A 27,817-nucleotide genomic window follows, 5' to 3' on the forward strand; every position below is an offset into this window, starting at 1 on the left:
AACAGAGGATAGTATAAAGGTAGTGTGTGATATGGTAAAGATCATTAAGAAGAAAGAGTAAATAAAGAGAAAAATAGTTGGCTAAATGTGCAGAGAAAGAATAGTGTCTTCTCATGCCATGAGCCTTAATAAATTCCAGATGGTCTAGAGAGCTAGATATTTTTAATGAAAATATAAAAGAAACTATATGTGGCTATTTTTTGTGATGATGGGGTTTTGCTAAGGATTTACTAAACATAAAAACAGTAAAACAAATCTACATACAAAAACAGTCAAGAATAGATACATTTAACTGAAACTTTAAGCATATTTAAAATATTAAGTTGGAAAAAATATTTGCAGCAGTGATTAGATATATGGTTGATATTGTATTATTAATAAAGGCAGAGGTTTTAAACCCATCAGAAAGCACGGAGGGGAAAAAAAACTGGAGAAAAAGAATTCAAGTAACCTTACTAAGAAATAAGCCCACGTCATAATTAATCTAGGAAATTGTGTCCATTAGTTTCATGATTACTATAACAAATACCTGATATAATCAACTTATAAAGAGGAAAAGTTTATTTGAGCTCACAGTTGTAGAGGTTTCAGTCCATGATTGGAGAGACTCATTGCTCCTAGGTTTCTGGTGGGAGTACAGCACATCATGACAGGAGCATGTAGTGAGGACACCTGGCTTATTTCATGGCCAGGAAGCAAAAGAGAGGAAGAGACCAGAGTCCCATAATCACTTTGGAGGATACCTCCCAATAACCCAAAGATCCCCCAATTGCCTCTCCCAATAGCACCAAGCTGGGATGAACCTCTAACCTTGGGCCTTTGCAGGGCAATCGAAACCCAAACCATAACAGAAATGTACATTAAAATGAGACCACATTTTCTGTTGAATTAGTGTCATTCATTAAATGGACAACCACTAAGCAATATGAGAGCCCCTGATGAGGAAGATGCAAAAAAATGCCACTTTAGGAGCCCGCTATTAGGAGGGCAATTGGTACAACCTAAGGAAAGAGTAATTCAACCATCAATAGTAAAGTAATTAACAATACATATTAAGAAACTTCAACATGTTCAGAGTTAGCAGAAAAATCCTCTATCTTGATGGTGTCCATGGTTGCATGAATATATATTGCCACTGAAGTTTTTCAAATTGTATTGTTTGAATAGGTGTAGTTATTAAATGCAAGTTCTTCCTTGATTCCTTTAAGAGGAAAAAGCATCTGTAGACTAACTCCATTCTGATCCTAGGGGGAAAAAAATTGACAGGAGCATAAAATCTATTATAATTGTGTTCTTCACATTACATTTTACAGTAACAAACCCAAAATGGACTTACTTATTTAACAACAGGAGGATGGTTAAATAGATTTCAATGTTCTTCATTGTGAAGAACATCACACAACTAAACATAGAAAGTCCTCCTTTCAAAAACTGTAAACGACATTGGTGATTGCGTGAAATATTTTCACATAAAATGAGAGAGGAAAGAATAACAAATACTATTTGCAATATAATACCAATTTTATTTGGAAAACTTTGCAGCTCAGGAAAATTAAGTTGAAATAACTCAAAATGTTGATGGAATTAGTCATATCACTAAATGGTAGGATTACTAGTGCTTTTTCCCCCAACTATTATATAGTGAAGCATGCAGAATTTTAAATTAAATTTTATATTAAATTTTAGAAAAGAGGTATTAAGTTAAGGAATATAATATAATCAGATAAAAAATTACATGGAAGTAGGAGCCGAGCCTTCTGGATCACTTGGGTATTGCTAGGATGATACAGAACTTTTGTCCCTTCTCTCTTCCATGAAAGTCCCAACATTGTCCAGCAATATTGACCAAGAAGGAGCAAATGCAGAGCACCATTCTCTTGGGGGCAATCCAGATTCATGAAGGTGCAATTCTGATTTCCTCTATTTGTCACATTGCCAGTTCCAACCTCTTCACAGCAACTTTTCTTTGGTTTTCACCAATTTGCCTGCTGTGTTAGTCAGCTTTCTGTTGCCATTATGAAGTATCTGAGGAAAACAACTTAAAAAGGAGGAAAGATTTGTTTTGGTTCAGAAGTTTCAGTCCATGATGGGTTGGTTCCATTGTTTCTGGGATTGTGGTGAGGCAGTACATCATGGTAGAAGAGTGTGGCAGAACAAAGCTGCTCACCTTATGGCAGCCAGGAAGCAAAGAGGAAAAAAGAAGAAGGTGCCAGCCCCAGTCGCCTCCTTCCTCCACCGAGGCCTTACTTCATAAAGTTACCACCACTCCCAATAATCCATTAAATTATGAACCAATCAGTGAGTTAATCCATTGATGAGGTTAGAGCTCTCATGATCCAGCCACCTTCCAAAGTCCCCAGTGCTCCTTTAAGGACCAAGCCTTCAACACACGAATTTGGGAGAGACATTTCAAATAAGACCTGCTAAATTCAAGCCAGTGGTTGTTTACAAACCCATTGTGAGACACACAGCACACACCCACAACACACACAGTCCTTTCTGGGTACATATAGGATTTATACAATATGTGTATTTTTCTAGCCCTGAAATACAAAAATTCTATGATTCTATACTCAACTCTTTAATGAGCACATTTTCATCTTATAAACATCATAAAAATAGGACTTGGCTTCCCAAATCTGAATGCTTAGCCGTTTGGAGCAACCGTGCATATATGCAAGACGGTTTAATTGTGTGAAGGTAGCTCATAGGTTTCTTCCATTGCAGCATAACTGTCCTTATTCTGAGAACAAATTGCCACAATTCTGCAAAGGGCTGACATGCTGGCCTTCCTAAGAGTCCCTATAGTAGTAAAACTAAATGCCAGGATCATGGCTTAGCCAAACCAGATGTGAACAATACCGCTATTTTTATGTCGGGTCCTGAGGTTTAAATATGCATACTGTATTTGTTTTTAATTGAGTGATTACAGATGGCACCTAATAAAGTCTTCACGCTGTGATATCTGCAGGTCATTGATTTATTAGGTTGGGTAGGTGTGGACAGTCCAAATTCTGCTCCACCGCCCCCACATTCCATAGCACAATGCTGAAGGAATGTTAGATGACATTTGCCTGTTGACTTTTCCTGGTGACTGATGAGGGTCCTTTCTTAGAGGTAAACACCTGCTTGACTTAGTGAGTTTAGGCTTTGCTGATGCTTTTCAATAACCTGTATTTTCAAAATCAAGTGATAAAAATAAGAGCTATGGACACTTCTTTGGATCCCTGATAAATACAAATTGATTCTGAGTCCTTATAAAGTGAGTGATTAATATTCTGAAAGCAGACAGATGTGAGAGGATGGAATGCTCAGGGGAATTGGTATGCCCACGCTCCCATTTGATTTGAACTGGGCTGCGGCTGCGGATATCTCTTCCCAACTCCTCTACTCTGGCTAGTGTTGGAAGAGGCCTGCCCTCCAAAGCCAGTCAGGAGCCAGTCAGCATCTGCACATGTATTTAGCCATCCTAGGCTGCAGCTGGCATAGAGGCTCAGGAATGAGATCAGGCTGCTGGTGAGCGGGAGGACCACAGACCAGCATTGACCAGGAGTCGTTACAGTGGAATATGGATTCCATAAGCAGGACTTGCAGCTAGGAAAGCCTCATTGAATCATCAATGAAATCTTCATTTCACATAGAGTAATGCTGTTGCACAGCCATATTCATGGGGAAACACCAGCGTTCAAGAGTTCAGACAGCCTGCAGCCACATAGCGTCAGCCCTGTGGGAGCTGCAAGTGACCAGAAAAGACAGAACGTCAGGCATGCCTTCTGTGTGTCCTATAGGCTTCCACCAAGTGGCAGTGAACATTCTGGAAAAAAATGGGAAGGCCAATGCAGAAATGTGAAAGGCCTATGAGTGGATGTGAGTTGGATGACACCAGTTTATGGGCATCTTCGGGTCTTTTGACTCATAACCGCAAATCGATTCTTTGTATTTTTCATTATTTAGTTAAATAGCTTGTCAAGAAAGTTGGTTTAGACCAAATTAAAACCAAAGCATTGGTTTAGACCAAATTAAATAACCCAGGATAACCCAGGGATAGGTCTTCCTACCCCCAAGGAACTTTAAGGAAAGAAGAATACAAGAAACATTCAAACTATATTTCTGACACTTTTTAAGGCTCATATAAAAAGTAAGTTTGGGCTGTGTAGTGTTAGTAGGCGAGAAGCATTTTATAAAACTAGTAAGTAGTAGGTGGATCAAGTTTATCCACAGTGCATGCATATGAACTCTGCATAGGATATGAATCTTTGTTTTCACTGAACTGCTAGTTTTTAAATTTTTGAAGAAGCAGCATACCTAGAAGTTTTGGTGTCTGTAATTCCATGAAGTATCATCATTTATCCTTCAAGTTTCAATTGAATTTAAACTTAAATTTGTCTGTTTCAATTGGCAAGATTAGTATTTTTCTGGTTTAGTGGCAGAATATTAATGTTTCAAGGGAATGCTCTGAGCCGGATGATAATAATAATGATATTTGTTATTCTAGTGTCAACCTAAATAACAATCAAAGAGAGATTCTCTAAATAATAATGATATTTGTTTGCAGATCATTGGGAATTGAGTGAATTGAGTGAATTGAAAGAGGTTGAGGCCAGAGGAAGTTTTTTTTTAAAGCAGAAATGAGGAGGATTATACAAATAATTGAAACAATAATCCCCAGATGCCAGATTAAAGCAAGGGTGGTTCCAGCCTGGGGTTGAACAGATAGTTGCCAGGCAGTATCCTGGCAGGAGTATTTTCCATGTAAGTTTGCATTGGCCTTTGTGCAAATAGTTCTAGCAGAGTCTTTTGTGGTAGTTGCTATCAGGCAGTCACACATGAGAACCCTTCTTTCATTGCCTCCTAGAGTAATTATTATTGTTGGAGTTAACACAAGCCCCTCCATTTTGATTATGACAATTTTCACTGGAAACTTATTGTTTCCCAGGAACTTTGTTAGACCTATTAGATGTATATTTCATTTAATCCTATTAACAAGAGTCTGAGGCAGATACTATAATTTTGTCCATCTCACAGATAAAGACACTGCCAACTTGGAGAGGATCCATAGTTCTGCAGAGCTGGAGTGGCAGAGGTGACACTTACCCCCCTGGACTGGGTGACTCACAGCATCTCTGCCCTTCACCTCTCCACTTGCTCCATGGGAAGAGCAAAATCAAAAACATGATGATCTGGGGAAGATGGGGTAGTTAATAATATGTAGAATGCTAGGAAATTGTATTCTGCTAAATTCTTAAGAATCGAATGTTTCTAGAAAGCTTGGTAATTCTTGCATGATGATATTCATTAATATACTCTTTTAAAAAATATTTTTTAGTTGTCAATGGACTTTATTTATTTATATGCAGTGCTGAGAATTGAACCCAGAGCCTCACACATGCCAGGCAAGCATTCTTCCACTGAGCTATAACCCCAGCCCCCATTGAAATACTCTTGATGTGTTATTACTTTCTTCTAATTTTTCTGGGAGAAAGATTTTTATAGTTAGAATTGCTAAAATTGCTTTGATAAAGAACTTGCAAAAGACTCAATCTGGTCAACAGTAAAGCCATTTGTTACAGTCATGTCACCAGCTTTGGCTTTTGTTAAAGTTTTTAATGAATCAGGGAATGGAATTTTAAAAAGCAAACAATCTAAGGGAAACTGCTTATTTTTCTAAACAAGCAAAGCAAAAATGGGAAACCTTGCCAGTTTAGTTGCTGCAAATGTCTGTTGGAGTCTTAAAAATTCTTAGATTACATGATTTAATCATATAGAACAAAACAGTGAGTGAACATTTTTTTAAAGTCTTTTTAGTATTTTGTCATTACTGTAGTCACTTAGACAAATATTCTATGATGTGCTCACTGTTAAATTTATAGTGAGTTGACATTCAATAAGATTTATTTTTAAAGTTACTTATTGAAATATATAGCCAACAAGAAATAAATATGGTTCCCGGCTAGTAAATTCAATTTAATAATAATTTGGTCTTATTCATCTGTTAAGAATCACTACTGGCTCTTGAAATTTTCACAAAGCTTTTTGAATATTATTGAGATGATATGATTAAAGACTATGAATCTCAATAAGCTTGAAATCATCCAATGCTAATATTCAGAGTCATATTTTTCCCCTTAAAGTTCTAGCATTTTAGCTGAGTACAATGGCACATGCCTGTAACCCCAGCAGCTCAGGAGGCTGAGGCAGGAAGATTGCAAGTTCAAAGTTTCCTCAGCAACTTAGCAAGACCCTGTCTCAAAATTTTAAAAATATAAAATGAAAATTTTAAAAAGGTCCAGAAATATGGCTCAGTGGTTAAGCACCCCTAGGTTCAATCCCTGGTAATTAATATATATGTAATTTATATATTCATATTCTAGAATTCTTACTATCATCTTACTATCATCTTTATGCCTAAATACAAGTTCATGTTGCCATCTGTTTATTCTGTGGCAGTTATGAAAATGACTTACTAATTTTTTGTGGCTGTAAAGTATAAGCTTGAATATCAACTGATTTTATCTGTATTTATCATGCATTAGGAAAAAATAGTTACTTGGCAATCTATCCAGTTAGGGGATGAACTAATGGTGTTACATGGAACTGAACCTAATTCCTTCATAAACATTCTAAGAGGATATGAAGAACTATGTTGCAGCCATTAATGTAACCAAAAAATGGAGTCTAACTACCTCAAGGATTGCACAGAGAGAGGCAGGTTGGCCCAAAAGCCTTCAAGACATTTTCTCTAAAAAGTGCAAGAATTGGGGCTATGTACTGCCACTCTGGAGAGTTGGTTGTGACAGCCAGAAACATTGACCCAGGATTGCCCATGACCTCTGAGAGATACATCGTGGACTTGATGAAGCAGGAGTGATGGGCTCTCATGCCACCAACCATCACCCCTCACCAGGCAGCAAAATTAGAGAGTGGAGTGATTCCTCTCCCTCTTCCTCACCCCATCTCTGCCATGCCAAACAACTCCCTCCCTGCTGCTTTGGACTTCATAGGAAGAAAAGGAAGGAAGGAAACAGAATATTTTTTGTGTTCCAAAGGATTTGGCAAATGCTCAGAAGGGGAAGGTGGAATTAAATCTACCCAAAGAAAAGCCAATGAGCTTTCCCTCACCTTTTCTTCTAACCAAGAAGTCAGGCTTTTGTTTTATTGTCACATGTAAAAGCCCAAGGAGTGTGATTGCATTAGGTAGCATTCAATTAGAATTTAAATTTTTTTTGGTAGAAATGTTGTGAAAATTTACAGTGAGGACCTGCTCATTCCTAGTAGCATGTTCAGCCACATCATCTTGAGCTCATTGCTAAAGGAAGACACCATACACAGATTAGTGTTGTCTTGACAATCTCTTGAGATGTCAGATACCCGTACATTTATATGGTGGAGCAAGGCAGGGAAGGGCACAATACCTATTGGGAAGGTTAGTAACTCCATACAGTTCTTACAAAGAGCTCTGCTTTTTTTTTTTTTTTCTTCAGTACCACGGATTGAACCCAGGGGTGCTTAACCACTGAGCCACATCCCCAGCACTTTTTATTTTTTATTTCAAGGCGGGGTCTCAGTGAGTTGCTAAGTGCCTTGCTAAGTTGCTGAGGCTGGCTTTGAACTTGCCATACTCCTGCCTCAGGCTCCCAAACAGCTAGAATTACAAGTATGTGCTGATGTGCCCAGTGAGCTCTACTATTTTATGTGACATTTAGTAGATCAATTTTATAATCTAGAAGAGGAAACTGGGTAGTAAGGATCTCAGGCTAAAGAGCTTGCAAAGTCTTGAAATAACAAGGAATGGAATGTTGCCACATTATCCAGTGCATCAGAAATAGTCAATTCAGTTCTCCTTTCTCTAAAGGGAAATGGCGGGAAGGAGAACAGTTTTAGTATTGAATCCAGGACTCCAGATTTTTCAGCGTGAGTTCTCACAAACACTGAACAGATATGTTAGCGAGGGAGTTCATTCCCTTACACTTGGGGCTTTGAGCATTGCAGACAGTCTGGCCAGGAGGGTACCTCAGCAGGGACCAAGTAAATAAACCACTTGGTAAAAGCCATTTGAGAGTAAAGGTTACCAGAAAGTCATAAATCAAGCAGTGTCTGTGTATGGTTTTGCTATAATCTAGGAGCAATTAGACATTTTTAAAATGTTTCTATAACTGTGCATGATTGGAAAACAAGGACCATGACCTAATGAACCAGTTTCTATTATTATAGCAAAATGAGATAAAAGTACAGTATGCATTTAATGCCACTTCATTTATTTCAGTTTTATGCAGTTGTTTGCAGAACATCATGAAATTTCATTTCATGCCCCAATGAAACTAAAGTGTAATGGGTTACAGCTTTTCCACTTGTTGACTTTTCTCCTTTAAACATCTTTGATTTTCCATCCTTTGAACAGATTCTTAAAGAATGCCTTGAATGTCATTCAAGTTATCCTTTTCTCCTGCCCCCTCCTCTGCCTTTCTTTAAAGGGATTTCTGAAGTGAACCAATCCTGATGGAACCTAATAATACCTATAAGCACATTAAATACATATATATATATATATATATATATATATATATATATATATATATACTCTTTTTTGGCTGCTTCCAGTCTGTAGCATGGTCTTTCCATCATTGGTAGATGGTTTATTTTTATTTTAGTCCTCTTTTATATGGGAAGGCTTGTGTCCCATCAGAAGCTGTAGCCTGGCCATCTGTCCTCTCCCTTCCACTAATATCACAGTCTTCTTCAGCTTTTCTTTACCTTGGCCGTGACATTTCAGCTCAAGAAATCCTCCCTGACTGCCTTATGGCCTGCAATTGACCTGACACCTAACACCCGTCAATGGTCTTCTCCCACAACCTGCTTTTTTTCTTTCATGTGTCAGAAAAATGAAAAGGGTTTATTTTTCTCATTAGAAGAAAGTTACAGGTCCAAATAAAAGTTTATACTACAACACAACTTTTCAAAAGATAGGTAGACAAAATAATTTTTGTCCTCTTGAATTGCATTTGCAAGTTTACTCTATCTGTAACATTTTTACAGTATATAAATGTTAACATCAAACCTTTACCCCCTTATTTTAAAGTCTCAGCCATGGTATCCAGGCATTTTCCCTTCAGATGATCCTGGCATCTACTGGCATTTCCCTGTCAATTTCCAACTTTTGTGAAATAGGCAAATTGATCTCCCATACACATGGAAAATTTACCCTTGTGACTCATTCTTTCTTAGAGTTTTACTTAAAACAATTTGGATGTCTTGTAAATGTACACGCTGACTTATAGAGCATGCACATCTGATATTTCACAGGGATAGGAGGAGAAAACCAGGTGTTCATTTATATTCCCTAAGACCTGGTGCTATCACAGTGCTACAGGTTGCCCAGAAAAGTCATTTTCATTTGAAAGTAGCATTGCAAACTCTCCTGGTAGAATTGACAGCATCCTTGGAACTTCATTTCACACTTCCCTGACTTGGGAATGGTTATTTTGAGTAGCACCTCTCATTAGCCTAACTTCTTAATGCCTGGGCGGGAGGTTAAATATCTCACTTATCTCCATGTTCAGCCTCTGTGAACAGCTGCTTCATTCACAGCCTGGAAGGGTTTATCAAAATTTCACCATGTTAAACATTCTGGAGAGAACATCCAGGTTGCTGACTCTTGGAACTCACCATAGGGTCACTCATCAGGGCTGATGTTTGTGATAAACATAGTGTTAAAACAAAACAAAGAATGCAATAGACCAAATTCTGTATTTTCCTTATCAAACAGGGCTCTCACCGAATTTAATTTTTCCCTTTTTGTAAACTCCACAAACGAGCAAATATTTTGTCCCTGTCATTGTGGTCATGATGTGGTGTAATTTACTAAGAATTTCTTGTGCTCTGAATATTTTTTGAGCTATGATACTTCCATACCAAGTGCACTGTAGTGATGCTTTCTGTTCTCACAGTCACTGACATAGGATTTTCAAAAGGCCCTTTGCATTGTGAAACTAGGTAATACATTGTCTTTGTGTATTACTAAACTTAATGTCTTAAAATTTAGGAAAATTGCATTCTATAAATTTCTGGATCTCTTAGAGCTGGCAGAATTGAAGACCTTAGCAATGATAAGAAGAAAACTCACCACTCAGAATCTAAAGTTGCCATTTATTGTAAGGAAATACCCCCCCAAAAAATGGGTATGATGGCTAATAAACAAGCATATGAATCTCATATTATTTAGAGTCATAGAAACAGAAAGAATCCAGTTATATAACAGCAACAGACTAGTGATATGATTTTTTTTTTTTTTTGGTACCAGGGATTGAACTCAGAGGCACTTGACCACTGAGCCACATCCCTAGCCCTATTTTGTATTTTATTTAGAGACAGGCTCTCACTGAGTTGCTTAGAACCTCGCCATTGTTGAGGCTGGCTTTGAACTCAAGATCCTCCTGTCTCAGCCTCCCAAGCCCCTGGGATTACAGGCGTGTGTGCCACCGCACCTGGCTGGTGATATGATTTTTAAGGCATACATATAATGCATTATATAAAAACACATTGCAAAATATGACTTAGAATAAACAATGATATTGGAAAATGATTATGATCAGTTGAGTTTTAAAAGATAATAAAACTAATCAATGCATGTATTTTATAATTCATGCCCATAAATTAAAATAAGACTAAAAGGAGTTATATTGCTATAGTAATCATTATGGCTTGATTAAAAGTATTTTATTTTCTTTATCTTTTCCCTGAGTTTTCCAAAAATATATAGATGGTTTTGACCCTGTATATATTTGCTCGTGTGTATTTGTATATATATATATATATATATATATATATATATATATATATATATATGTGAGTATACATGGGCATAGATATGTATATATGCACATCATAACCAGAAAAAAGTCAATTGTAAATTGTAAATTACTCTTCTGTCTAAGAACTAAGGTTAAAACTAAAAGCTTATAAACCACCCAAAGGCTTTTTATGACCCTGTACATACTAATGAAGTGCCAGGAGAATCTGGTCAGAACTGCTAGTTAATGTTTCTCTTGATCTTCTCTGTTCATATAAGAAATCCCTTTCATCAGAATGTCCTCATCCAGCCCTGATGTGGGCCTCCATAGTACAACTTCAAAGCAAGTAATGCTAGGACAAAAAATATCAAAAATATATTCCCAATAATAATTTCAAATAAAAATGTCTTTCTGACAAAAGTGCAAATACTGATAAAGTCTAGTAAGTCTTCCAGTGCATTTGTTTTTTCAGAAGTAGATATCTTGTTCTGTTGTTCAAAGAAATTAACTGATTTTTGATGACTTGGGCCAGGATGCTAAACTTGGGAAGAAAAGACACAGGGGCAAGTTGCCCTCTGCCCCAGTAAACCCAGGTGTCAGGAGACGCCGAGTGCTAGAGCCACCCGCCTTGGTAGGCAATAAGGAGGCTCAAGGCTGACCCCTTTGAGTGGGGGCCTGAGGAGGAGGAGCTCAGATGCCTTTTCCAGCCCTGATGTGCTGAGCTCTAAGCTTCAGGATCGTGGTGTGTGGTTGGCAGTCTCCTGCATCAGCCTCAGCTGGGGGCGGGGGAGTGGTCACCAATGTGTCAGAACCACAGCCGCCTATGCCTCTGCATATGCCTTGGGCTCCCCCAGGTCATTCGTTGCATATGAAGTTTCTCTGGCAAGATGTTCACCTGGCCCTACAAAAGATAGACGCCTGCAGCCATCAATGCCACCCCCTTCCATCCCTGTTTCTTGTCCTTCCTCTGATGCCCCACTGGGACAGAGGCCCTTCCTGTCCCCATTAAAGTGGGAACTCCCAGGTGGCCCAGGAAGTTACTGGAAATTGTATATGTGTTCCTCTTCTTATTGTCTACTCCTTTTCCAGGTGTGAAGGCCTGTGTTTTCAGCTTTCAGAGGTTCAAAGGTTTGCTGGGGTTAGGACCCACCTGTACAGTGTTAATGAAAGGACACGCCCCCCCTCACAGGCTAGTGGCTGGCCGTCTTCCACCCCAAAGGGGCCAGAATCCTGGGTTCCTTGGGCCTTCAGTGATCTGCCCCACATAGGCCAATATTTTTTCATCCTGGTTCATTTTATTTGTGCCCCTGTTTCCAAAGCAAAATGGAATCATTAGAAAGCCTTCATTCTCTTTCATCAAAGGAACCTGGCAGTTTCAGGCATTTGGAAAAAAAAAAAAAGTAAATCATGTAACTCTCGCTTGACTAAATAGAGAAAAGGCTCTCTTGAAATTCAAAGCGATCTTGAACTATTTTTTAGTTATTTATACTTCCAGATCTGAAAAGAAGACTGGGAAAAAAAAATTCCCTGTGTTTACTTTACCAACCCTAAGCATGGAGGCAGCCATGAAGTGCTTTTTGTTCTTTTCCTTAATTGCCATACCTCCAAGAAGCTGATCCTAACATGCCATCGATCATCTGAGTGGCACATCAAACGCTGGCCCTGTCGGCCCTGCACATCACGAGGAGCCACAGTGACACACATTCATTTCCGCTGCCAGCAGCTGCAGGGGAGCCCGGCTGCCCTGCTCTTGTATTTCATGCGTTTGAACTGTGTGGCCTCCCTGCATAATTCAGGAAATGAGTTTACTCTATCTGTGACAAGCATCGTGTTCACACGGTTTCAGGGGCAGCCAGCATGGTGCTGGGCTCTGCAGAAGCTGTGAGCATTTGTGGGCCTTGAGGAGCATGCACTGGTGCTTTCTCCCAGGTCACCTAATGCTTCAGTCCCCCAGACCTAACGGCGACTTTCCTCATACCTGTCACTCAAGAAAGCATACCTATCCTGTGGGTTGGAAATTCCTGGAAGTAGCATAACCTGAGATTGGATAGAGTGTTGGTTAAAAAAAAAAAAAGAGCAGGGCCTCTGTCCATCAGAGCTCAGCTCCCCTGAAGCCAAAGAAGGAAACCCATCTTTGAGTGATGCTTTTTTTTTCTCCTGGTGGCAAAATTGGGCCCCACTTCTGGTTGTTATGAAACTTGTATCCATTTCTTGCACATGATCTCTGCTGGACTAGTTTAAAACAAGTCCAGATTGTTGGGGGAAGGAGGCTCTGGTCAGCATGGAGTGTGCATTCACTTAGATCCAGAAAAGGAATGCCAAAGCCCGCCCAGCATCAAAATACACTGCAAATCAGTGGAGACATTTACTTGTTTTGCATACGGTTAACCATCTCAGAGGTCATAAAACAGGGCCTCTGTCCTCTGCTGCAGCAGCTGGGTTTACACAGTATTTCCAGATTGTTTATTCTGGCCCAGAGCCAGGGCAACATCATTTTTCCATTATGCATGTTTGACAGATGAAGAGAGGTGGGAGGGGAGGCTCTAAGGGGCAGATCTGTGATTTCCTTTTTATTTACATTAAAGGAACTTTTAAGAGTACTGAAGTCTTATGAACCAGTCCAAACATAAAGTCAGTGCTGCAGAGGTGGAGAGAACCACGACTTTTGCAAAACTGTCCAGATCCGGGGCAGTCAAGCAGAGTCCATTCAGGGCCTGGGCTTGTATGAAGCTCATTCTACCTGTCACCACACCATCTTGCACACAAACTAGATTACTGGTGAGTGATATTTATCAGCATATTCAGAGGTTAGAGTCCCAGTGTTTGTGGGGCACTACATTGGGAGGAGCCCAGGCCTTGGCAAACCAGTCTGCGTGCATTCCATTGGCCTGTGCAGCCCAGGCAGGAGGGGCATGGCGCTGGGCAGAGAAGTATTTCCTGGCCCTGTAGGACTTTCACTCTGTAGTCCTTGCCCTGTGACACCAGCTTCCTGAGGATAATCCCAGCGGCCTGGCCTAAGATCTTCCATGAGGAAGTGTTCAAGATTGGCCAAAGAGCCACCATTTAAATATTCTCCATGGAAAAACCCTGGGCACACAAGACAAGTGGATGTGATCTGAATAAGTATTTTGCTTTTCAACAGAACATTTTTCTTTTAATAATAGAGAAATAGGGCTGGGGTTGTAGCTCAGTGGTGTGGAGCACTTGCCTAGCACATGTGAGGCACTGGGTTCCATCCTCAGCATCACATATAAATAAATAAAATAAAGGTATTGTGTCCATCTACAACTAAAAAAATTGTTTAAAAAAATAGAGAAATGACATTCAAAAGTACTAAAAGTGCTGGCAAATTAAGTCACCGAACAGCATTAATACAGCATAATTCAATCACACAGACATCTTCCGGCCCAACAATGCTTGGATTTTTTTAGTTATGGACCACAGTGAATTACACACATAGCACCAGTTCACTAGCTGCTGGGTGGCAGCCACATATATCTTTCTATGTAGGTATTTATGTTCATAGAAAAACATCCCTTATCATGGTATTTCTTGAGCTTTGCTAAGTATGTGTAAGCGATCTGTCACCATAACATAGTGTTCTTCAACAGAGTGGCTAAGAAAAGCAAATATACTCCCTGTCCAGAGCAGCCTGGGAGCCAAACCTGCCCTATCACCCTCCCCTCAAGAAATCCAATTCCTAGAAATGGAAGGTTTGCTCAGGGAGGACCCTCAGCTAAGGAAGGAATTTAACAAAAATGACAATGTCAAGTCAACACCAACAGTTGCCCTTTGGACTAATCCAGTCTTACCGATGGATTTAAAATCAGGTTTCAGATAAGCAAACATTTTGGAGAGTCATTATGTGCCCAGTGTGAAGCTAGACATCAGGGAAATGAAAATGAGAAAGACACAGTCCCTTTCATTCTGCAAACATTTTTGCTGGCTGGCAAGTTTTTCACCAGATCCTCCTCAACTTACAAAGCATTCCCCTTGAGTTAGAACACTCGGGCCCTTCTTCTTGACTGAGCCCCATAGTGCCAGAATACACACTAGGCATGGAGAAGTGGGTGGTTATGGATTTCCACTCAATTTGGAAATTAACAGCCTGTGATGTAGCAAAAAAAGGTGCTAGACTAGAAAGCCCCTTTCTAGTCTTGGAACAGTCACTTACTGGTCTTACAACCCTGACCCATGTTCTGACCTCTCAGGCCTGGGTGCCTGTGGGTGCTGTGAGGGTTGTACAGTGCTTGGTGAAAGTACATGGACCAAGGAGCCCTGTGCAGATCAGGGGTGCTCTTCTGTTAGGCAGGATCAGGGGAAGGTGAGATGACAACTTTGATAATGCAAAGAGCAGCCCCCTATTAGCCTCATTCTATTCTTGTTTTGGTTTTGATTTTCTCTACCAGCATTGGGTGATCAGCCTCAGAATCTTGTGTCATTTGGGATTAAACTGGATTCCCATTCAGGACCATAATTATAGTGTGTCTGCCACCCCTTCCTCAGGGAGTGCCCAGAGCCTGGAAAACATCTGTCCCCACACAGTCTTGACTCTGGCTGACTGGATGTGTCTGGACAATCTGTTTTGTATTAGAATAAAAAGGTCAAAGGTTGAGGTCCTCCCCTCCCCTTCTGAATATTTCACAGCTCAAAACCAGTGCCTAGTTTGAGGAAATTTTCTGCAATTACCACAACATAACTAAAGGAATTATTTGGCCAGTCCCTAAAGATCAGTAAGAAAAAAATCAAAATCATCCTGAAACCATAGCTTCTTTTTTCCAAGTGCGTTTATTGATTAAAGGACTAGGGCAGAAAATATGACATGGCCAGCACTATGGCTCTGCAAAAGCAACAGAACTGCAAAACTGAACAGTGAGAGCCAGAGAGTCCCAGATGTGAGGGCTGACTGCTTCCTGCTAAGGACCCAGCATTCCTGGTCCCCAAAGTTTGTAGAAAGCACATTAGATGCTATCTGTGACCCCACGTGGCAGACTCTCCATTCACAGACATAGACAAGCCCTCTCTGCTTCTGACAACACACTCTGCCTTCCAAGATGCCTTCTGCCCTCTCAGGAAGCATGCCCAGAGGATTCTGGGTTCCCTGGATGCTGAACCCTGGAAACACAAAGGCAAATGGGGTGTCAGCCCTGATGCTCACTTTCAGTGTCAGAGCTCCCTTAGGAGAGCTGCTCAATGAAACCTGGTGGGGATAAAATCCAGGGGAAATGTTGAAAGGGTTGATAGTGCCTCAGAGGCATCCCAAAAGTTTTCCATTCTTTGGTATATATATACACACACACACACACCTTGTGCAGTGTTCTCAGAGTTGTACACACAGCAAATCTTTAGGATCAAATAGTTAAGAAGAATCCAGCTCTCTGCAGAATATTTAAGATAAGCCCATCAGGCCTGGTTTCTCCTGAGCACAATTCTAGCAAACAAACCCTCTCGGCTCCTGTAGGTACGAGTCCTGTGAGGGAGGCCTCCCCTTAGACTAGGAGCTCCATTTGACCTTAGGAAGGTGAAGGACAGAGGACTTGGGCTCATTAGTCAAGCTTTCCCAGACCCAAGCCCTGGCTTGCCAGCTCTGTGAACTTGAGCAAGCTCCTAAAATCCCAGTGTCACATCTGTTAATGGTGATGATAAAAGACCTCACAGCCTTGGGAGTTTTGTACAGATTAAATGCATGTGTGCGTATCTACAGTGCTTGACACAAAGGAAGCCGTAAAAACATTTGATGATGATTGTGATGGGGCAGGTCCCATTCACTACTTGTAACTCCTGCACCTGGTGCAGGACAGTTAATTAAGAACTGCAGAAAGTGGAGAGGAAGGTGGCATTGGATGCACAAACGGGAGGGTGAGGGTGCTAATTGAGGCCTTAATTTTGATATGAAGCCCTTGCTTCCTACATTTAGGAAAAGAATTTTTAAACCTTCAAAGCAGAAGCATAAAACTCAAATTTCTATAGAACCAGGCAGGTAACATTAAAGAATAAACTGGCATTCGGGGTCTGAGACAAAGTGGAGCTCACTGCCTCTCACAAGGGCAGTCACATTCACATTCAGCCCTGTGGTCTTCCTCTGAAAGAAGCCAGAAATCCAGATTTCCATGTGAAATGGACCAAGTCTTATAACTAAGTCCATTTCTTAAAAAAAAAAAAAAGGAAAAAACACCCCATGGGCCAAGCAACACATTGCCGCCAGTCGACTCTTGGGCTTCCTTTTTGCCATGCCCACCTTTAATGGAAGGAGCTCTGTATTTGTCCCTTTGAAAATGTTCCTCAGTGGGCCCAAGAGACAGGTGCCCTTTGAAGTCACCTCGGCTCCTGCTGGGTTCAGAGGATGCTCATGGGGTGCAGTCTGTACTTCTTGGAAGTTACCTTTTAAGTCTATGCCCACTGGACAAGGGCCTTATTGCTTCCCAAAGGATGCTAAGGGTACGTGTGGATTTTTAAAAGCATAATCATTTGGAGCTGAAATAAAGACCATCTGCAAAATATCCAAGCAACTTCCTCTAGAACTGCCACTGTGGTGATCTGGAGAGAGGCTGATTCCATAGTTCACGTAGCTTTGTTTTGTTTGGAGGGAAGTCTAGCATTTTCCAAAAATGTGGAACACTTAGCAGTGGAATGACTTTTCCATAGCACTGACTATTGTACAGCAGGACACATAACCATATGTCTTCAAAATGGGATTTTAAAAATTCTCTACTTCCTACACAAGGTAAACTGCCCTCTGGTCTTCTGTTACGATGGGGATAGTTTTCTGTGGACTCAAAGAAGCTCCACTGGTTGTGACCCAGTGATTACAGTTAAGGAAAACCTCAACACAAAGGGGAACCTGGATTCTAATTCCCTTCTGTCACTCACTTTCTGGTTGTGTGGCCTTGAGATAGTCATTTAATCCCACAGAACTTGTCTCTCCATCTGCACCATCGGGGTCATGATACCCCACAGTTATTGAGAATATTAAATAAAACAGCATCTAAATGAGCATAACCTAAACCCAGAACCATGTTTACTGGTTGAGTCTTGATTCTGTGCTTCATCAACATAGCCCTCCTTTTTCTGCCCATGGCATAACTCCCTGGCAACTTTATTAACCTTCTTGTTCAATTTGGCAGCTCTTTGAAAAACAGATGTCAGTAAAGCTGTAGACATGGCACGTAAACTTTCAGTTTTGTTGTCCACAGTGGTGTGAACACTAAGGGGTAGAGGTTGGATGATGTCCCTAGGGAGTAACAGGGAGAAAGGGCCCTGGCATGGAAGGGACAGTCGTGGAAACAGGAGGGAATGGAGAGAAGGGGAAAGCACCACCAGAGGGGTAGGACAACTGGGAAGAGCAATTACGGATGTGCAGGGAGGAAGGGCATCAGGATGAAGCATGAGGCCAGCAGAGTTGCAAGGTCATGCTGAGAGGTCGTGGGAAGGCCCGGAGAGGGCCCACTGAGTGACCAACAGGGAAGCAGGAGTCATTTGAATGGAGTCATGAGGGAAGAGAAAGCAGGCTTTGATGGTTCAGTCCTGTGTAGAAGTTGGAAAATTGGTGATAACCAATTTAGACAACTCTTGAACAAGCGGGGCTGTGGCTTGTTCAGAGCCACAAAGAAAAGAGGGAGGGGCTTGGAGACAAGGCTTTTAAGAAGCACATGTGAATTTTGGTGAGAAGATCCCAGTTAAGAGAGAGAGAGATTGGCAATGAAGAAAAGAAACAGAAAGGGAGGATGGACAGTTGGTGCAGGAACTGGATATTAATGTAAAACTGGAGCTTAATTTTTAAAAAATGCTGTCATAAGAATTTAAAAAATGCTGTCATAAGATTCCTCTTGCCAGCTGTTAAATAGGGGATTTAGGGAGGGGGCTAAGATGAATAAAGAGGACTAAGGAAACTGATATACACTTGGCAATCTTTTGCTACCCAAGAAAAAATCTTCTAAAATTCTTCAGCCAGAAAGTTAAAAATCCCCTTACCTTAAAAGTCTGTCCTTTCTGTAGTTTTCTAGCAACCAGAGAGCTCAACCTCCTGATGTTTGTTGTGACCAGCACTATCGAATAGCCAAGATGGAGTGAGGCCACGTGGAATTGAAGTTTGGTGGAAAAGGCCTCTAGGAATTTTACTAAAAGTCTCTCTCTTGCTTATAAAATGTGGGTAAAACCAGGCGATATAAGGGGAGTGGGATTTCCCAAGCTGGTGCTGTCTAGGAAGAGACTTAACAGCCATACTGGAGTTTCAGATACTGGGCATCATGAGAAGGTCTACTTTTCCTAAACTCAGTTGATCCTGAGCTTTTATTTCAACTGGGCTGGAATAACGTTTCCTTCTAGAAAAACATAGTTGAAAGTTCAGGCTAAATAAGGAATCCAGGAAAAGTGTCCACCCCTGAGGTAAAACCAAGAGACCCTCAATGGTGCTCATAGTGGAGGGTCTCAGTGTGGACACCATGGGCACTGGCCTTTCTTATTGGGCCCAGAGATGGTCTAGTCCATTTTTTGTTTATTTAATCAACCCTCTTCTTCCTCCAAAGTATAAAAACATTAGCCATTCCCTCCACCACCACCATCCCATTTCCATGACATCTACTCTAAGTCCATATGAAGAAGAAGAGGTGCCAGACCCAGCTCTTGATCTCTATGCTATGTGGCATCATGGAGGGACATGTGAGGAACAGTGATAAGGTTGTTGACCTCTTCTCAACTAGTAACAACGCTGCCAAAGCTCAGCAACTGACGGTTATGCAAAACCCCTACCTCTGCAAACTTCTAACTGCCTGACCTTGAACAGGCCAGTCTTGCTCAGCCTCTGTTTCTAAACGGTAAGGTGGCTATTCTCTCAAGGGGTGAGGACTGAAGTGTGATTAGGTGTATAGGTGCTTAGTTCAGTGCTCGCTGTGTCTTAGTCTTTACCAAATGTAGCTGTTACTATAAAAGTACACCTATCGGATCAGGCTCAGCTGTAACTGCTGTCATTTCTTGATCAGTTAACTCATCATGTAAATGTGTTCTGGCTCTTTTTACTTGTGATTGAAAGACATAGTAACCTTTTTACATATATATTTTTTAAAATTTTTTAGCTTTTTTTTTTTAGTTGTTGATAGACATTTTTTTTTTTATTTATATGCGGTGCTGAGAATAGAACTCAGTGGTGCCTCACACATGACAGGCAAGTGCACTACCACTGAGCCACAGCCCCAGCCCCGTGTGTGTGTGTGTATGTGTGTGTGTGTGTGTGTGTGTGATTTACTTTTTATTAGCATGTATTAATTATACCCAAAATGTTCCTTTTGGTAGAGCTGGCTACCTGTTCTGCCCATGCACCAACAATCTCTGGTTTGAAGCTAATAACCCTTGACTACAAGTCAACTCAGTCCATTATATAAACCAGCATAGCAACCCAGTTATCCTAGGAAGTTATTTTTGCTTTAAGTTAAATATTCAGTTGGATATTTCCTGGATGGCTTTGTGGTCAGAATATTTATCTGATTACACTTGCTGTACATAATTTTTAGGAAATTACAAATTCAACCTTAAGACAGAGAGAACGTGAAGGCTCTGCAGTAGAGCAGAACCTTAATTACTTCCTTATGAATATCTAGACTCCCTACACTCATCTTTTGGGTTCTTCTCTAGAACTCACGAGGGTGGCTTCCTACTTAAGTCCCAGGTGCTGTCCCTTTCATAAGATGTAAATCCAAGTGCTTCCTTCTTTGCTGTTGCAATGTTTATAATTAGGTACCTGACTGGCATACAAAACAGTTAACTACAGCATTCATTCATCACACTAGGGGCCAATGCTTACTGGAGTAAAGAAGATGCATGAGAGATCATTGAAGGAAATGCAATTTATTAATTTCTTGAAATCAGAGATTCTTAACAGATTCATAAGGACCTACGATATTTACATAGGGGCATCCCCGAGTCCTCCCCATGCTCCTGAGCTTTAGTCAGGTTCCCAGGAGGATCCAGAATCTCTACCTGGACTTTTGAAGACTGTTCCCAGATGAAGCCAGACCAGTAAAGAGTTCAACACCTAGAATGTGCCATTGTCCCCTTAAACCCTGAATTTACTCTTAAGGATATTAATAGAATGTTGCAAATTCCATTACAGCTTTTCTTTATGCAAATTGATAGAAGCTATTTCCCAGTGGCTTCATAAACTAGGAATATTTGTGAACAGATTGTCTTAAATCAAGTATAACATAATATGTTAAATCCTGGCTGCTGGAAGGTTTGGAGCCAAACTATCAACTTGCTTCCAAAACAAGTAGTTAGGATGTCACAGTGGGTGCGAGGAGCTAATAAGCAGCACACATGTGACCCTACCTGGGTTCTAAACTAATGAGAATATAGATATGAGACAGACAGGGGGAGACCCAAATGAGGCAAGGTGGGAGAAGGCAGCTTGGTGTGGCACATGGTAATAGGATCTCACGACTTCCGTCCCCTGCAGTGGGATGTGAATCTCTGCAGGTAGAAGTACCCAACCCAGAGGAGAAAACATCTCAACCCCATTTCCCCAGTGCACAATCAAATGCACAACCCTGTGCACTGTGCACCCGGCTTATCACTGAAGGAGGGCAGGGGCAGGATCGAGGAGTGCTCCTCTAGGGGGATCTCTCTATGGAGAGAGGAAAATAATTACCCTCTCCCCAAACATTGGCTTTTCTCCTTTTCGCCCCTCATTCTCCATTTGCTTTGTTCCCTCAACTATTCAGTTAATAGAAACACTTATTTTTGTAAAATTCATTTTTTTAGAATAGGTTGGGCCATATAACTAATAATTCATTTTTAAATCATAGGAATCTTTTTTTTGGGGGGGGGGGCAATAAGATACCAAAGAAGTCACACCCAATTTTTTTTCCTTGATATACTTCCCAGGCTGGCCTCCAATTTCTGAGCGTAAACTATCCCCCTGCATCAGCCTCCCAAGTACCTGGGACTACAGGCATGTGCCACTATGCCCAGCTTTCACCAATTTAGAGTGCTCTGAGAGGACAGGATTGCAGGAGACTGTAATGATGGAATTATTGTCTCCTTCTTCTGAGTGTTTCACTTAATACTCTTTGTGCCTTGTCTGTCTTATGAGCTCTTATTACTCTCTTTTAAAAACACAAAGGGAATCAGGGTTGGTGGTGCATGTCTGTAATCCCAGCTACTTGGGAGACTGAGACAGAAGGATCACACGTTGGAGGCCAGCCTGAGCAATGTGGCAAGAACTTGTCTCAAAATAAAATTTAAAAAAAGAGTTGGGGACCGGAGAGCACTTGCCAAGCATGAGTGAGGCCCCCAGTTCAATCCCCAATACCAAAAAGAAAACAAAACAAACAAAAAAAACCCACAAAGGAATACCTATAGTTAAGGTTCATGAACGTGGCCCACCCCAGATTAGCTAGAGTTTATTTTTGTAGAGAAGACAGATATGATGAAATGTTCCATCAGGAACCCATTTTAGAAGAGTCTATGCCAAGTTCTTTAACAAAAATTCTAGAGTTGGTATATCCAGATGTGCATTACAGTTTTCCAGAGAGACAATTTGAAAAGCAGTACCCTTATTTCAATGAGGCCATTACCACCCAGGGAATTTTCTTAATTCCTTCTTTAGAATGAATATGAAATTTTTCTTAAATATCCTCAAAAATCAGAAGTGTTTGTCCTTTCTGGTGAATCTGATTTTGGAAACAACTAGCTATATGTAGCTATTATTGTTTAATAGATTAAAAGTTTTGCTTGGATTGATGAAAGGATTCAGAAAATATTGGTGAGGGTTACACAGAGTGTAATTTATTCCACTGGATCATGCACTTTAAAACTGAGAATTTTATCTTCTAAACATCTAACAGTTTCATGTTATTAAGCATTAGTATAAAATTAAGCAAAAATTAAGCCAAATTTGTATAAAATTTCAGCTATATATAGCCTCGATCAAAACATTCAAAAACCACAATTTAAAAATATATTTAAAGATCTGTTTTTTATTTTCTTAATAAATATGTTGTTAAATATGCGATGCTCATTGACCCTGTATCAAATTAAACTTTATATTAACATTTAAAAATTTTTTTAGTAAAACAAGATCATTAGAAAGCAAAGAGACAGCTCTGTGTGCCTCTTTCTGAAAGCACAGAACCCTTTATTGGTGGATCAAGAAGAGGGGAAACAGAGAGATCTTGCTATTAAAAAATATATAACCTAGAGTTAAGTATTGAGTTGTGGTCCAATTGCATGGTTCCTATCCCATGGAAAGGCAGTTAGTCCACTAAAACTGCTACTAACACCTACACCTGAGGATGTCTTGCCCCACGTTGCAGGAACGCTTTTGCCTTCTTTGCTCGGACGTTCAGTCCCCTCCGCCCGCGCTGGGCAGGCATGCAGACCCTCACCTTTATTTCAGCCACCGCAGACGAGTGCTCACGTGCTCCTGGTTCTTTTCCAGAGCATAGGAAACTGGGAAACATGACTGTGACCGTGAAGAAGACTGTCCCCTCTCCCGAGGCCGTGCAGATCCTCTACCAGCGAATGAGATACGAGTACCAGTTCTACCACTACGTCAAGGAGCAGTTCCACCTGCTCAAGCGCAAGTTTGGACTCAAGTCTCACGTGAGCAGACCCGCCCTGAGGCCGCAGTTCTTCATCCCCACCCCGCTGGAAACCGAGGAGCCCATGGACGATGAGGAGCAGGACGATGAAAAGTGGCTAGAAGATATTTATAAGAGGTGATGCCAGCACTGGGTGGCTCCATGGCGGAATCTCCCTTTTCCAGAAAGGTTGTTCTGTTTGTTTGAGGAAGAAAAATCCAGAAGGGACTTAAATTAATGCTTGAGTGCATTAAAAAGAACAAAACATTCCCACATGTTGGGGTCATTGGGAGATGCCCGGTTTTGCGGGTTTTATTTGTTTAATTTTATTGTTTTTCCTTGGCTCTTTTGAGTCTTTCCCAGGTACACTAGATGGCTCCATCACAAGGCAGTCTTGTTCCAAACAACCTACCCAGCCCCACCCCCAGTACATGGGAGAAGGGGAGAAATATATCCCCCAGCCCAATAACTTATCATTTGTAAAATGACTTGTAAAAATATTACCTCAATGGCAGAAGACATCCAGACTTGTATATTTCAGTAGAAAGACAAAAACCACTTCAGAGACCAGGGAATCTGCTCTAGAAGTGTCTGAGAGGGTAAGGTAAGGCAGAAAAGAACATCAGAGGGAGATGTCCCTGGTGAAGTGGTTTCTACCCAAATGGGTAGAATTCCACCTCTGCCCCATCTCAGGGGACACTGTCATCAAGAACAGTGTGCTTGTCTCTGAAAGAACAACTTGGCTTGTGCCACATCCCCCACCAATCAGCACCTGAAATACCTTTCAAGGCCAAGTGCATGGTCAAAGTGCGTGTCTCCATTGAGACATTCCATTTCCAAGCACCATTCTGACAGACTCCAAGGTGCACAGCGGGGGAAAAGGATTTGTTTGCTGTTTAAGAAGAACTGTAGGCAAACAGATCAAATCTGAGGGTCATGTGACAACAGGAAAATGGCATGAGTGTGTGCTTTGCATCTAATCTGGAACATCCATGTCCCCAGCATTGCTTTCAATGAAGTCCCAGGAACCATTTTAGCTCTGGTGTTGATTCCTATGCCAGGAATTCTAAGCCTGACCAGACAGTGCATAATCTCGGAAGTCCATTCCTGGCCAAGTTGGGTCTTTCAGAAACTGGTATCTTTCATTTTCTAGTCCCCTAAGAGGTGCCTGTTTTTAGGAACAAGGGATCCTGAGCTCTGTTAAGGCAGCAGTAGAACTACAGGCTCATTTCTTATGGAACCTATTTGTTTCTGAGGGCCCTCACCAGGGACGTCAAAATGAGAAGCAGCAAGACTTCTGGGTAAGAGATTGATTGACCAACTTTCTGAGTAAGTGGATGCCCCTAGTATGATCTGAGTAGACTCTGAGCAGTTCCATCACCCCAAAATAATCCTCCTCTTCACTTCCCACACCCCTGCTATCTGCTCCCTATTAATGAAGTCTTGGCCCAGTCATTAGAAATCTGTTCCTTAAATTCTGAAGTATTTTCACTCTTTAAAAAAAAAAAAAACCTTAAAATACATGTCCTCCTGGGTAGATGATGTACAGCTAGCTGAGGAACCAAGGTATGGTGGTGGTAGCAGGAAGAATACTTGTGACAAATTTTGCCTCCAAGAGCAAAATGAGTTGCAAGTACTTATTAGTAAATAAGATTCTGGCTTTACACAAGCTACACATTTTCTGCTTTTCAGAAACCAACAAGTCTCTCTAAAATTCTTTCTTCCTTCACTAAAACTGGACAGGAGCCAAGATATAAAGCAAGTCATTTGGAACCTGCCGAGTGGGTGCTGAAGCCACTTTATCATGAGATATATTAAGACGGCTCCAGCCCACAGGCACCCAGTGAAGGCAGGGACCACAGAGGCAAAAAGTCCAGCATGTGGCCACATGTGGGCCCCTTTCTGCCTCAGAGAACTGAAGCAGGGAAGTGAATAAAGGAAATGTTCTCAGAAAAAGAATTATCCTTTGTCTTGTGCAGAGAGATCAGGGCCCTACCATTAGGCATACTTCAAAAAGCAACCTGGAAAACAGCTATCATGTTCAAAACAAGTACAAGGACTGCTTCCTGCTATGTTGTGAGTCGTTTCTATGAATTACACTTAAATAATGAACATTAGTTTACACACTGTGCAATCTCACATCTGAAATAAAGTTGCGTTGGCTAAGTTTTCTCTGCTGTTGTCAGAACATCGGGACAATTGGTCACTCAACAAAATCCTTCCTCTTTCTGCAAGTTCACATGGGCACTTGTACCTGTGTGTCCAAAGGCATTTATTTTCAGCAGTGATCTTGGTAACTTTATGACAAAAGGTGCCAACTGATTTACTTGCAGGGCCTTTTTGTTATTTTGTCTCAACAAACAGTCTCTAGGTCCTAGAAGTCAAGGCACTCCATCAGTTTCTTTGGCACATATGACAACATTTCTTTGGCCCTGGGCCCAACATAGTTTGTACTTCATGAAATATATTGTACATTTTACATAGTTTAATTTAAAAAATACATTTTAAGCTAGTTGATCTTTGACTGCCTTATTTATTATAACCTTTCAGCACATTCCAAGGTTTTAGTTACTCAGGAAGGAGTTAATTAAAATGATTTTATTTTGGTTTGATGGATGTTTTTTAAAAGGAAAATTATTATTATGAACCCTCAGCCTACTTTCTTTGAGTGCTGTAAAAGTGCTTGTAAATCTCTCTCTCTCATTTTTTTTTAAGAATAAAGGAAAAAAATGGTGTTTGACATTGATGGAAATTCAAAAGTATATATGGAACTGAAACATTAGCTTAGCTAAAATAAAAGCAATCTGTGTTCGAGATGAAGTGTTCCTTAACTTATTCATTACCCATATAAATAAATGAATATAAGTAAGTTGATTTTTTTTCCATTCTGTTGATAGCTAGAAATAAAAGTGCCTGTGGTTTCTCACAGACCCCTCCACCTTCTTAATTGGCAAAGCCTTTTTCCTCAAGATGTGATTTTGGAAAGACGTGGTTTTGAAAAACTAACAACTTTCACTCTTGCAATTAAATCTCTCTCTCTCTCTCTCTCTCTCTCTCTCACACACACACACACACACACACACACACACACACGCAACAAAAAAAGCTTAAAAAGTCATTCATTCATACAGTTGTGTTTGTAAAATACCAAACAACTGACTTTATTGCTATTTCCACTGGTAGATTTTGTGTTAGAAGGCTACATCAGAATCCTCAATCTCGGAAGCCAGAGGCTGCATGTCTTCAGAGAGGTAGAAAAGGAAGGGCACCCATGGCCCTCCTTATGTAAGCTGTTTCTCAGACATAACGAGCCTACAGCTGGATAATTCTAATCTTTCAAATGAATAGCCTTGTTCCAAAAATGCCCACCCTGGGAAATTTCACTACTGTGGTCCAGTGGAATTTACAGAGAAAGAAAAAGGGAGAGACAGACAGAATCCTCATGTTTTCTAAAGGTTACACACTACATTCCAACTCCTTGTGACTCTTTTGTTGAAAGAATCAGGCTCTTGGTATTAGGTGAAAAAAAAAAAAAAAAGCCCATTTGATCATGATGTGATGTACTTCAAGTAAGATCTAAGCATCTTAAACACAGCGAGTTTTGACCCTTCTTTGCCATTTAATTTGTTCTTCTATAACCCAATCAAATGAGTTCAACTAAATGAGATTTAAAACACAAGTCCTAAACTAAAACTGGGCTGTAAGCTGGCTATTATGGTATATGCCTATACTCCTCATGACTCAGGAGGCTGAGGCAGGAGGGTTGAGACCAATCGCAATAACTTAGCAAGACTCTGTCCCAAAGTAAAAAATGAAAAGGACTAGGCACAGCTCATTGGTAAAGTGCCCCTGGGTTCAATCCCCAGTAGCAAGAAAACAAAACAAAACAAACCCCTGGGCTATAGCACATCTGGTGTTGCTTGTTTGATCTAAAGTTATTTATAAATGTGTTGCTGACTGTGGGTTTCTACAATGATCTGTTTAGCTTTAAATGAATTTTATAGATAATAGGAATATTTCTTCCAAGGCAGAATAATGACCCAAAGCCATTAAGAATTATATTGTGGGTGAAAATTGTGAAATTCTCTTCAAGAAAATGCAGAGGACTTACTTGTATCTGATGATAAACCTATAAAAAATAAGCAAACAAAAGATATGAATAATCTGCTATAGAAAACCCCATTTTAAGCTAAAATAGGTATTAAAGTTATGTGAAGAAAAACATGTGGAACTTCTTTCGTAGTCTAGAAATGTCATTATCATGAAGCCCAGTGTATTAGTCAGTTTGGGCTGCCTTAACAAAGTCCCACAGACTGGGGACTTAAACTATGAAAGTGTATTTTCCCACGGTTCTGGATTCTGGAAGTCCCAGGTTCGTTTCTTCTGATGCCCCTCTCCTTGACCTGAAGATGACCATCTCCTCCCCACATCTTCATGTGGCCTTCCCTCTGTTTGTTC

At 40.6% G+C, this 27,817-nt stretch overlaps 1 protein-coding gene across 1 annotated transcript in view; it reads left to right on the forward strand.

The window, feature by feature from the left end:
- Ust (uronyl 2-sulfotransferase) overlaps nt 1-26,173 on the forward strand; it is a 277,477-nt gene extending 251,304 nt beyond the window's left edge. The window contains exon 8 of the mRNA XM_046427401.2: nt 23,218-26,173. Coding sequence (XP_046283357.1) covers nt 23,218-23,501 — 284 coding nt within the window. The 3' untranslated portion in view covers nt 23,502-26,173. The remainder of the gene's footprint in view (nt 1-23,217) is intronic.
- Nucleotides 26,174-27,817: the final 1,644 nt, after the last annotated feature.

This window comes from Marmota monax, unplaced genomic scaffold (assembly GCF_021218885.2).
Source record: "Marmota monax isolate L192 unplaced genomic scaffold, Marmota_monax_Labrador192_F-V1.1 WCK01_AAM20220418_F8-fsc00114, whole genome shotgun sequence".
Taxonomy (NCBI): Eukaryota; Metazoa; Chordata; class Mammalia; order Rodentia; family Sciuridae; genus Marmota; species Marmota monax.